Source organism: Belonocnema kinseyi, chromosome 10 (assembly GCF_010883055.1).
Source record: "Belonocnema kinseyi isolate 2016_QV_RU_SX_M_011 chromosome 10, B_treatae_v1, whole genome shotgun sequence".
In the NCBI taxonomy this organism is placed as follows: Eukaryota; Metazoa; Arthropoda; class Insecta; order Hymenoptera; family Cynipidae; genus Belonocnema; species Belonocnema kinseyi.
Genome location: NC_046666.1, coordinates 96,440,049 through 96,453,729, shown reverse-complemented (window position 1 = coordinate 96,453,729; position 13,681 = coordinate 96,440,049). Strand labels below are relative to the sequence as shown.

Below are 13,681 nucleotides of genomic sequence, written 5' to 3'. Positions count from 1 at the left end.
ACTACATTACAAGAACCTACACTGTGAGAGTGCTTGCGATTGGCTAAGAAAAGTATTTGTAAAATTCCGGTTTATATTTGATCCACCCTCGTATGTTTATTTACAAATATTTTATCAATGTCTCTCTTTATTTCCTTTTTTTCATTCAGAGTAGTTTGAAGTAATTTTAAGCGAATTGTGTTTAAAGTAAGTAGTTTTAAGTGAATTAAATTCAATTCTAGCAAAAAGTCGAAAAAGTCGACTTTTCCCATCGATTAATCGACTTTGAATGTCGACGCGTAAGAACTGGATCGAAAAGTCGAAAGTCGACTTTTCACTGCGATTTACCAACTCTAATCAGGTAATGCCGAGTTTTCGGGTAGACTCGACCACTCAGTCTGTGCTCTTTGTTCAAATGTTCATTGCGAGGAGCTCGAATAGAGGATTCTAGTTCGTAACGCTGGGAAAATATAAATAGGCGAAGAGCTGGCGAGGAGCGAATTTTGCGTTCTAGACGCATTTTGGTCTCAGTCCCTTCTTTAAAGTGACATTTACAGCGATTTTAAATGCCGACGTGATACTTGACAGCGTACTGGTGAAAAATAATCCGATATGTGTTTTCCCAAACGACTTTCAAGTCTTGGACTTCATTATTGTTCGCACTTTTACGGAACATCCAAAGGTTGAATATCGCAGAAAAAGGAAATTTTCTAACCGTACTTGAGTACTCCTTTACTTAATTCAAGCCAAAAAGATAAGATTTTGCCAGAATAATCTACTATCTTGTTTGAAGAGAGGACTAAGAAAGGTTGTCGACGTAGGAAACGGAAATATGGCGCAAGAAGAATTCGACGAATTAATTGACTTTTTAAATGCACACCGATCCTGTTCTTTAACTTGCTTAGGCGAGCTAGGTTGTACAAATCTTTTAAAAATGTACATGACTGAAAATCAGGAAGCAAACCGGTAAGTTTTAAACCACAACATTTAAGCGACATTAATAGCGACCCTTCGAAAAATATCTTTAGAAAAAGTAGATCAGTAGGCATTGTAAATGACCCGGACTCACCTTATGCAAGTCCGGCCTCTGTAATAAATCGAGAAAATAAAGATCTATGATTAGTCGTAGATTATAGAAAGCTTAACACTCAGAACAAAAAAATTAATTATTGTTTACCGAACATCGACGAATACCTATCAGAATTAGGTGATTGCGAAATATTTACTGTTTTACATTTGGCTCAAGAGCACCTTTACATAATCATTACTGAAGAGGCTCAAAGAAAAACATCCTTCACAACACAAAAACAAACGGATCAGTTTACGAGAATGTGTTTCGGACTTGAAAATGCTTCATTTCAATTTACAAAATTGATACAAAAAATTGTATGTCCATTAGATGATATTGTTAAATTTTATCTAGACGATTTTCCAATTAAAGCGAAAACCTAGTCAGAAACGAAAGAGAAACTTGAATTTGTTTTTAGCGCCCTAAAGACAGCAGGACTGACTCAAATAATAGAAGTATAAGTTTCTGAAAACTAAAACAACGCACGTAGGTTACAATCTATCAAAGAAAGGGGTCAAACCAACCGAATCTAATGTTTACAAAACTTGCAACTTTCCGGAGCCGCGAAATCTACACGACGTGCGTAGCTTTTTAGGTTTAACACGTATCTTTAGAAGGTTTATTCCCAAATTTTTTGTAATCGCAAAACCACTGCATCGACTTTTAAAAAAAGATGTCAAATTTCTAACCTTGAACTTATCAATGGCATATTGTACAAGTGTGAAAACATTTTAAAAAACTTTACGTTGTAACCGAACGTCTACGTAAAAGTCTCAATATTAGTTTCCACGATCGTAGAAGTCATCCCGGATAAGATCGTACTGTCGCAAAGATGAGAGAATTTGATTGCTTCCCAAATATGAGAAGGTACATGAAGCAGCACATTTTCGCTGTCTACGCTGTTTAATGACAACAGACAAAAGAGTTCGCTAAGTAGGCGATCTTCATCCGATCCCTCCAGGACATCGACCGTTCAACATTACACACATCGAGCATGAAGGACCACTACCAATGGTCGTAGAATTCGGAGTGAAAAACATGGAGTTCAACACATCTTGAACTGAACAATTGATGATGAATATCGCTACGTATTATCAGAAATAGTCCAGGACGAAGCTCGCAAAAAAATCAGAGAAGCCCAAGCCAGCTATAAAGCATCCTATGATAAACATCGTCAAAAGAATGTAACCTTCGATGTCGGAGACATAGTTTATATAAAAAATGCACCATCTGTACCAGGAGAATCATCGAAGTTCATAGAAAAATTCAGAGGACCTCTGGTTATCACGAGAAAGCTACCCGCAGATACCTAGGGCACTGCTAGCCTACGCAAGGATGACCGAGGCAGGAGGTGCGTTTCAACAGCTAATGCCAGCCAATTAAAAATCTGGAGAGCAAGTGATTCAGATGATTTAATCACATTTAATGAGGACTCACAAAACCCAGGAAATGAAGATAAGGCAGAAGATCGAAAAGACTCCCTAGATAACGGTGTTCTACGATCTTCAGAAGAATCGAATACAGAAATTGATAGCGAGATAAAACTGCGACCAAGAAACACGATTAAACAACCAAATCGCTTCGGCTAGGATAATTAGCTTTTAGATTAGATTAGTAGATAAAGATCAGATTTATTTTATTATACTTTCCAGGCACAGTTTCAGATTAGCAAATGTTTACAATAATTATTTCTAGGTCGAGCCAAACTTCAAGGTTGGGCGAATGTTGGACATTTCATACACTAGATTGGGATTTTTATGATTCGTCAAGACCGATGCTGATCTGGTCACTGCGTATCAGCGAGCCGATCCGTTAAGATCCTTTGTACCATCCGACTGAATAAACTTTTATAATTATTGACAATTCCTTCATTGTTCGTTTAAATCTTTCCAACACATTTACTTCTAACAAATGGTACAACCTGAAGCGCTATTAATTTAAAATGGTCCATTCTGAAAATTTAAATAATATTCCGATCGATTTATAATTTTGTGAATTTATAATCGGTTAAGCATTAAAAGATTTCAATTTTTTAATTTTACAAGTTAGAACAATGTACTGTGCGCGGTTGGGTCGCCACGGACTGGCTTCTACACCGACTGTGTTAGCTTATTCATTTGTTTATATTGCTTGAAACTTCACATACACATAATAGAGGCACGCAACGATGTAATAATTAATAAATTTTAGAAACGGCCTAAATCGACTTAAGCCGTTTTTTCTAGAGAACGGCTCGCATATCGTATTGATTATACCCTCCAAAATAAATTTTTCCTCTGGAATAGTTAAAGTGGTTTTTGACAAGTTTTTGGAGGTTAATTAAGTATCCGTCAACAAAAGAGAACTATCACGTCAAGTTTTTGAGACCTGTTTTTGGCTATGCTTGAGTATCTGAAAATGAATGAGATGTGGTAGAACTTTATACCTGCGCTTAAATGAAAGCTTGATCGAATCTTCAACTGTAACCTTGGAAAAAGACAAGTAAGGTCTACGACCGTTTCTGAAAACAAGACGCAAAAACTGAATTTCACGGGAAATGAAATTTGATCAATGTTTTGACTTTAACTCATTCCGAAAGACAGAAGGTTTTTATTATTTTTAGATGTGCTATTTAAATGTATCATTTTTGGTATAGGAAAAAGTCATTCTTTTTTTTTGGTAAGAAGGTTAAAATAGTTGTAGAAAATATTTCAATCGCTTCGTTTATCGAGGGAGTTTTTCTAGTAAGTCCCAACTTCTGGCAGAAGAAATATTCATTGAGATATAATAAAGTATTTTTAAAATATTTCTTCATTCGAACGAATCGTTAAAAGGTATGTGCATTCAGCGAGGTATGATAGTAATAATTTTTTTCAACCTTAGTAAATAAGGAAAATTTAATAACTACTACTTGATGAATAATAATAATAAAGAAGAACTAATAAAATGAAGAAGTTTTGGTAGTGTCTTCTGGCTTCCTTCTTTTTGAACTTTCTTTAAATTTTGTACAAATAAGTTGAGTATAGATAAATAATAATTAAAAAAAGTAACTTTAGGTTTAAAATCTAAAATTAATTTTTTGTTCAATCGATAATTTACAATTGGTATAACTGCTTTTAAATTTGGTAACAGTTAAAAATGTTCTATCTATTTTTGAGGGAATTTTCTGTAGTACAGATTGCAATGCAGTTAAAAAATCTCTAAAAAAGGTCTAAAAATGTTCAAATTAACAAAATCAAAAACTTGACTTTTTCCTTTAACATAAGGCGCCCTAGTAAGCGTTAAAATGGCCAACTTGGTCTTTCAGTATTAAAAGAATTTTCAATTATTCTTGAAAATTAAAGCCTTTAAAAATTTTGATGTTAAGTAACATTTAAAATGATTGGATAACTTTTTATGCTACAACAGGGTTTAAAAAAATCCCGGTAATTTCCGCTTTTCCGGTCCGGTGGCCTCAATGACTTAATTTCTTTTTTAATTTATGTACCTGAGGTCCTTCTTCGCGATCTAATTCAACAGTAAGCAAAGCAGCGGCACCTTGTTCGTTCAAAGATGAATTTTTTCCTTGCCAAATAAAGTACGCAGTACGGTCTCTGCCTTTTGCGGCGTGCTTAGATGGCTGTCCATTTAACTCTCGACCTGTAAGATATGATTTGATTAAATAAATATTAGTTTATTTGTATATCTAAAGATTATTTCGGATACAGAATTATTCGCAAACCCGTTACTGTGACGGTGTACATCCATCGCACAATGTAACTGTCTCCAGAATAAAATTGTCCTACAGATGATTCGTCTAAAAGCGTATATGAAAATTCATCGATATGCCATACAGTCACGTTAATTGTACTGACAATATACTGTCTTAAAGTCTGAAACAATATTTAAAAAAGTCATTTATAAAATTTGAAATTTAAATAGGTCATTTATATTCCCAAAAAATCAACGCGACCTAAAAAGAATCGAGATAGTAATTTTAAACTAGGGAAAAATGTCTTACACGAGGAATTTTATATTCGAATATGTAATATTTATATTTCTTTAATTCATATTTTTTAATTTACCAAACAATTTCAGAGGTTATCCTTTCTAAACTATTGAAATTCTTTAAAATCATTTGAGATATTGTAAAGTTCCTCGTAATTCTAGCAATTTCTTAAATCGTATGAAATCGCATGAAATCCCTTAAAATTCCTGTAATTTTTCAATTTATTTGAAGTTCGTATCTCTTTATTAGGAAAATTGTTTTTAATGATTATTTTCCTATTTTGATTATTTTTTTAATACATTTTTTGGGATTGTCCACTTGTTTTTAAAATTATATAATGCGAACCATAAAATAACTTGAACTGAAAAGAAACTTGAAAAAATACATAGTATATAGAACAGATTGTATTTTAACTTTTCATAAGATATTTTTACGTAAAAATAATTAATTTAAAAAGCAAAAATTTGATTTTTGAATAAAGAAATATTAAAAACGTAAATTTCTTTACCTCTTCGTCGTACCAGCCGGTGCCTCGTCCAAGGTGACTTCCCTCTAAAATTAAATCGACAGGCGATGTATTTTCTTCTGCCATCAATCTTACATCAGAGGCTTCTATCACGATCGATCCATCTGTTAGTTCCTTTCCATTAATTTCCTTAATCCTTATTATTCCCGCCGCCTTTGGCCAATCTACAAACTTCTCTCGAAACAAAACAGTTTCAGTGTGCTGAGTAAGTTTCGCAAATAGGCACCAGCTCGGTCTTGTAGTCTTCTTTTTTTTAAAATCAGATTTCTCCCGTCTTCCAATCACAGATGATGCACTAACAGCGCAAACAGTGCATTCTGAATAATCGTAACCTTCCGCCCACAGTTCTGCAGCTAACTCCACTGCTTTTTTTTTCTTATTGGGAGATACTGTTTTCCCGTTCCATATGTACAACTCGCTACCGAAGTCGAAAACTAGAATCTTTCACACACCATTATAAACAATTATTAACTCATTTATTATTTCTAATACACGCTCGAATCATATAAAATTCACTTTGAAAATTTTAATTCAGAATACATTTGAACGAAGAAAATCACCCTATGAACCTTTTTTTTAAATAGTTATTATGCGTCACGAACCACCTGCGATTCGACGGAACGCAAAAAAGGGAATACGGTATCACTCGGAACGAAAGACCTGAAAATTATTATTTTTTTATGTCGATTTGAAAAACCAGGCCCTTCAAGTCTCTATGCATTTCAATCGTCAAAGTTTTTGATAAAAAAGGATACCTTCTCAGTACGGATTGCGGCGCCACATTCGTGTCAATACAAGCACATTCTTCATCAGTTATTATTAAACCATTTTAAAAAAATCCCTTATGGGGTAAGCGTAAAGCAGCGGCGTAGCCAGGGGGAAGGCTTGGGGACTCAAGCCCCCCCCCCCCCCGAAACTAAGTATTTTTATTATTCAATTCCGTTTCCCCCCACTCTTTTCTTAAAAATATACCTGAAGACCCCTCCCTTCCCGAAAAAAATCCTGGCTACGCCGCTGGCGTAAAGTCAGCCGTTTCTAGTTACGCTATACTACTGGGGATTACGAAATTTATAAGATAGGAGTAAAGGATGCACAGGACAAGTGACAGATTTTAGATAAATCTGTAAGTTATTTGATGGTTATTCAAATAATATAATTGTCCCACAATACTGCTATGACCTGCATTGGTGATCCATTTCTCTGCCAATCACTCCAAATGTAAAGATTCACGAAGTCATCATGCATTACGGTTTACAAATTAACACACAGTGACTAATAAAACAATAGAAAGAGATATATGCACACATATTTTGACATAAGCTCTTCTATTTATTAATTTATTAGTTCCATGTGTAATTGCCGTTTTTACATATTTAAATACCCCTCTTTCCCTAGAAGGTCGACAGAAATTACCCATTCGACTACGCTCCACTTTCCGTAATTACTCCAAATACCTTAATCACAATGGGCCTTCAGGTAATGCGATGCGCGAGCATTCACCTGAACACTTGGCAGGGTAGAGGAAAACTGCAGAAAAGCAAAACTCTCGTACGTAGTCGGTTACCGACAGACCAGTTTATATGTAGACATTCGATACCATCAAGTGTACACATCCATCCCTACACGGAGAGGAGTTAACCGAGACCGTTACTGCTAAGTCTGCTGCCGTCGCGCAGAACTTGCGAGTGGGAGAGAGACAAAAACTGTTGCTGCGCTCGCATGAACAATTGCGGACGCACCTCAACCGTTCCGGCGCATGACCGTAATACGCAGCGTCCGCCGCTTGGGAACGTTCCAGGAACATTCCACTGGGACCTGCGGGGATTTTTGTTATTTTTCTTAAAAATTATCTCGTAAACCGTAAGAGATAGGTAAAAACAGATATCATTTTTGAGTTTTGAGTACCGTACATACTACATTGTAATATGGTGTCTATATCATAAACTGACATTAATTTTGATCTGTCACTTACGGTTATTCGCATATTCATTAATAATAATAACAATAACGATAATTTATTGTTTGAACGTTCCAGTGGACTGTTCCTGGAACGTTCCTAAGGGGCGGATATTTTACACGCTCAGGGAACGTTCCGGAGGTTCCCGCGGAACGTTCCTGGAATGTTCCGTGCTTCTAGGGTACATACTGTTTCGTAAATTTAAAAATTAAAAACAATGAAAAAGTTGCAAAAACCTTCTTGCTCCTTCTATTTTATTATTATATTGCTGTTATTAGTATTTTTAAGCAATTTAAATACCTTGAAGAGCCAATTTTAACAGAAGCCGTCAAAGTAAACAATTACCACAAGCATACCTTGATATCGTGTTGTTATTTAGATTTTCCTGTGCACCACTCACCCGCTTAACTCACCCACAGTTATGTAGTTATGTACACAGAAAATAACTTGAAAATAAAACAAATTTTGAAGTGTGATGAAGCGACGCAAAAACATTCGAGCATACGCGAGACGACAATCAACTGATGTCGTTCGACTTCAGCCCTATCCAATCCCATTGCGGCGGTAAGCGCGACGGCTCGGGAATTGGGCAGTAATTGTTACTATGACAGACGCAACAATCGCTGCAGAATCTTTGACTATGGTTTGATGACCATAATTATAGAATAGAATTTCTCATTTTGAGCAGTTATAATACTTTAAAGTAATGAGTTAGAATCGCAACGCGCACAGGTGAGGCTCGGCGATGGGCAAACCACAAGTTATGTTATTCATAAACGTGTTGGCGTTAAGGGGGGATATTGATAATCTGACGCATCTGCCCAGTGACGCCGGAGATCACCGCGGGTATATGTGAGCGCTTGACTCTAGGGGTAGACTCAACCAGTGGCTAGATCCCAGCTTTTTGTTATCCATTCTTCCATATTCCAGGGATTGACAGTAATAGGATTTCCTCACTTTGGGCTTTAAACACTGAACCGACGAAAAAGGAACCGTTAGTTTTAACTCTCCACCATATCCGAAAATATTGATTCCAGGGAGAAAGCGTTTCCATCCCGAGTGGACATTACCTCCTTTTCAATCACTCAGAAATGGATTGGTTGTGGCAGTAACTGGTTAGCGTTTTAATCCCCAGGAGAGTAGGTATAGAGGATCAGTCCTTTAGTTTTTGTACTGAACAAAGATACTTGAAAATGATCCCAAAGGGAGTGGACTTCCATCCGAAAGAGCTGTGTTTAGAACCTACTTTAGTTCTCTGGAGTTTTACTCTCAGTCCATGCAATATGTAATGAAGTAGTTTATTAATGGTTAATATATACTATATTAATAAATGGGTGAATTTAGGAATAATTTATATTTGATTACAATTATAATTGAATAGAAATTTATTCATATTGATATAAATATTGAATATTGTAAAATGGGTAACACTCAGAAATGTAAGTAAAATTAAGTCAATCTGTAATATTGAAATGTAAATCATGTCAATCATAAGCGATAATTATGCAGGCATATTCTAGAAACATATAAATTAAATAAAATAACTTCATAAAATATTTTTCTATTATTTTTGGAAACAATTATGCAGTTTATTAAAGTTTTCCCAGATCACGATTTATAAAATTTCAAGGTGAATCATTATTCATTTCCAGATAATGTTAAAAACGTATAATTGAATACTTGTGAAGTAACATTCTACGCCAGTTTACAAGAAAAGTTAATATTATTTAATATTAATCCAATGACACCGTAATTTATTTATTTATTTACAATTACAACTGATTATACATTTCTTAATATCAACATAAATATTAAATCTATAACATGATCGATATTCCGAAATTAAAATGAAATTACGTAACTGTTAAATATCGACCAATACTGATGGTTGTGAATCGTAGGGGTTAAGTATTTTATCCCGTTCTTCAAGATATATTACAACTGATCATACGATATAAAACTTTTTACGTACATTATTATTGCATTTGAATTTTTCAGCTGGTAATTTAATCGTACAACAATTTGATCTTTCTTTCTTCGGCCCTCATGTCGCAGGCACTCTTAGTTTTCAAAATTTTTTGCGAAATTATTCAGCGTTAGACTTTTTTCTAATAATACTAGAAAATATCGTCAAAGTTTGTGTTACAGGTAAGAAAACTCGCCAATTCTTTTAATGGAATTTTGCATTTTTATGAAAATTACCAATTTTACATGCCTTTCAACATTTTGAAATTTTTCAAACCATATCTGAAAATGTTACTGTAATTGAATAAGAAATTTAAATCAAAATTATGACTACATTCAGGGTATATTTGGAAACTATCACTATGAAATTAATCTTTTAGACTAAAATTCTAAAATTTACATCATTTTTAAACTTATGAGTACATCCTTTTTAATACATACATAAGGTTTAACAATGACCTGCAAGACTTACAAATTATCGGACTATGTGAGCCTGAAGGATTTTGGTGCCCTGAAAACGAATACGTTGTCTACATTTTTCCATACGTCAGGTTTTTGAGATATCCTAACCTAAAAGTGCAAAAATGGCTATTTTTAGCCATATTTGAGACAATATAACATAATCAGCAATTTTTTTCCTAAAAACCTCCGTCATCTTTTAGTACACTTCTTTTTACCTTTTATTTTCATTTTTAATCATCTCACATCCATTTTTCTCTCTGAGGTATCGCACATTAACCATTTTAGTTATACAATGAAAAACTAGCAAAAAGGACGAAGAAAGCAAATAGTGAGCGAATAAATAAATAAGCGGTTAGTGCATTAGATGAAGTTAGCAGTTTTTAGGGGAGAAAATGGCTAATCGTATTATATTGCCTCAAATGTGGATAAAAATAGCCATGTTTGCACTTTTAGGTTAGGATATCCAAAACCTGACGTATAGGAAAAATTTGTGTAACGGATTCGGTTTTAGGATACCAAAATACTTCGGTGCTACATGGTCCAGTCTTTTGGTACAAAAAAGATGTCATTTTTTCGGCCTGTGTAATTCTTAATCAAATAAATACCCTATATTATGTAAAAAATTATTTTGCACCTTATGTACCTGAAGCAATAAAAGATCTCAACAAAAGAAAATTATGTATATAAATTCAAATTATTTAACAAAGAGGTATTTGTCAAATGCTGATTAATGATAATTTATGCAAAGAATAAATAAAAATGCATTAGTCAATAATAATTCCAACTAGTCACTATCTATCACAATTCGAAAAAATACTGTATGTGGCGCCATACAGTAAAGATTCGTTTCCAAAATATTCATCAGAACTGGCACATTCTGATTCACCAGCCCCCTGGCTCTTCCTATCCAGCCTATGCTTTAGAAGTGACGTGAGAGTTGACCGCGGCCACGGTGGCGCTGACTGTTCATTGGGCCGAGATTCATTCAAATACATGGGAAAAAACGTAAAAATTTAATTTTTATATAATAAAAAAGATTTTATCAAATTTTCTTCTGCAGTACGCTAATCAAGAAAGCTTCTCATATTTTTCAAAGCAAGATTTATTATGAAAAAATGTAAGCTGCTCGAGTTTCATACGAAAATTCGGTTTACTTTTTGGCGGGCAGTTCAAGTATAAGTTCTGTCATCTCTATTTAAATGTTGATATTATTATTATTTATTGTATTGATTAAAGTGAATAATTATAATAATATTGCATAATATGATTATTTATTAATAGTAGTTGAACATTAAAATTTTTTAAATATTGTTTTGAGTTACAAACGCAAAAAAATATGAAATTATATATAGCCTTAGAACGAACTAGTATACAAATTCATTTTTCCTTGAAGTTTAATGATTGACTTGTTAATATAGCACTGCAATTGAAATATTATGATTATTATATTAGTTGAATAAGCTAATTTTACAAAAAAGTAAGGCTTTTCACGGTCGATGCAATTGATAAGCTTTAATGGAAAATAAAGTACTTGAAAATGATTGTCATTTTTAGTATCCTTTTTTTTATTAATTTAGTCATGGAGTTTTTATTTTTCAGCTAAGACTTTTCGTTGCCGTTCCTGTAAAAAATGGCATAAAAAAGGGACATTTAAAAAAGTATAACAATGGTGAAACATTGATAAAAGTGCTTTATAAATCGCTAAGTATATAAAGAACAGTTTATAATATGATGGCACAGAGTTTTTATTATTTTATTAATCATTTTATTTTGTATATAATATATAAAAAAATTAAGGCAAAAAAGGAAAGTCGATAGAAGTTTTCAATTTTATTATGATTTTGATCTTTCAATATTGGTGTAAATTGAAAATCGTTCTTACTATAGTTTCAAATTTCAAAAACATATTTGCACAAGCAATATTTAGGAACATGAAGTCTTAAATAATTGCTTATTATTAATATACCAGGGGCTTTAGTTGAAATTTGACGGTTTTTTCAATAAAGAAAACACTTAATACTCAAGGGAATCTCAAAAAAAAATTTATTCAAAGTATTGACCATCGGATTCTACACATTTTGCCCATCTTTCAGGCAAATCGTGGATACCAATCCAAAAAATTTTTTTCTCTTACGATGTAAACCATTCGACGAGCCATTTTTCGACCTCTTCAAAATTGGCGAAGCGCTGCTCTGCGAGTGAGTGTCCCATCGATGCGAAAAGGTGATAGTCGAACGGGGCGAGGTCTGGAAAGTACGGCGGGTGCGATATTATTTCCCAATTCAATGCTTTTAATGTGTTCTTTACCACTTCAGCGGTATGAGACGGTGCGTTGTCATGTTGTACGATAACTTTGCCATGCCATCGGGCCCATTCCGGCCGTTTTTCGATCAACGCATGTTTCAAATTGATAATTTGTTTCGGTAGCGATCCGTATTCACCGCCTCGCCAGGTTTTAATAACTCAAAGTACACCACACCACACTGGTCCCACCAAACACAGAGCATTGTCTTTCGGTCAAAGCGATTTGGCATTGGAGGCGATGGGCCGACCTCACCAGGTGAAAGCCATGATTTTTTTCGCTTTGGGTTCTCGAAATAAATCCATTTATTGTCCCCCGTGGCAATTCGATGCAGAAAACATTTCGTTTAGAACCATTCAAGCAGCATTTCACAAATGGTTTTTCGATTTCCCATTCGTCTATCGGTCAGTTGGCGTGGTACCCATTTTCCATACTTTTGGATTTTCCCATGGCTCTTAAACGTTGGCAAATTGCTCATCGGGTCACATTTAGTGTTTGTGCCAATTGTTGTCTCAGGAGTGAGTACTCGAGATAGATTAGATTTAATACATTTTACTCATTCCTAATACTGAAGTTAAGTCCGAGTGTTTCAGCAGCCTCCACCGCTGCTTTGTACAGAAACGCTCCTATGCCCACTTCTTCGTGATTCCTGACCATTTTAAGAAGAGGGTCTCTTCCATTTGCAACTCTATGTGCTGTACCCAGAATAATCCTGTTGTGAAGACATTCAAGACTTAATATTTCGCGACCACCTTGACAACGTGAGATGTACAGTCGTGGAACGGAAGACATAAGATGCATGCTTTTGTTCATATGTATAACCTTTCTTGTCCCGATATCAAGGGATCTGAGTTCGTTCTTCGTCCATGGAACCACTCCAAATGAATAGAGTACTACCGGGACGGCAAGCATGTTCGTTGCAAATACTTTGTTCCTCGCCGACAGTTCGAAAGACCAAATCTGCCGGACGAGACATTTTTATCTGCACGCCCAGGTATGTATAAGTCTCTCCAGCGCAAAGGTGTCGTATAGCGCTTCTTTCAACGAGCTCAGGATCTTCAGGGATCCCATTAAGTTTTCCTCACTTCAAATAAACCTTGGCGCATTTGTCTAACCCAAATTCCATTCCAATTTCCTTAGTATATCGTTCGACAATCGCTAGAGCTAGATGTAGTTGCTCTTTGTTTTTAGCATAAATCTTAAGATCTATCGTGCTAGAGATAGTAGCAATAATGTAAGGCAAAAGAGGAGTGGGCTCATGTTGTCGCCCTGAAAGACACCTCTCTGAAAGATGACCTTGTTAGTTGTCACACGATTTTTTCCAGATGAGATAGTAAATCTGGTTTTACAAAGCGGCGTAAATCTCTCTATGCACCTAACTATTTGCAGACGAACCTTTAAGATCTCCAAAAGACAGATGATAAGTCTATGGGAGGTCGAATCGAAAGCTTTCC

The 13,681-nt window shown here is 34.8% G+C and overlaps 1 protein-coding gene across 4 annotated transcripts in view; it reads right to left on the bottom strand.

The window, feature by feature from the left end:
- The window catches only part of LOC117181395 (supervillin-like), a 206,552-nt gene that overhangs the window by 28,528 nt on the left and 164,343 nt on the right, over positions 1-13,681 (bottom strand). For 3 of the 4 annotated variants that reach the window (XM_033374005.1, XM_033374006.1, XM_033374007.1), the window contains 3 exons: positions 5,524-5,982; positions 4,749-4,899; positions 4,515-4,666 (listed from right to left, as the gene is read on the bottom strand). The exons of the other annotated variant lie outside the window; for it this stretch is intronic. In XM_033374005.1, coding sequence (XP_033229896.1) covers positions 4,515-4,666; positions 4,749-4,899; positions 5,524-5,982 — 762 coding nt within the window. The remainder of the gene's footprint in view (positions 1-4,514; positions 4,667-4,748; positions 4,900-5,523; positions 5,983-13,681) is intronic. 4 annotated transcript variants of the gene reach the window in all.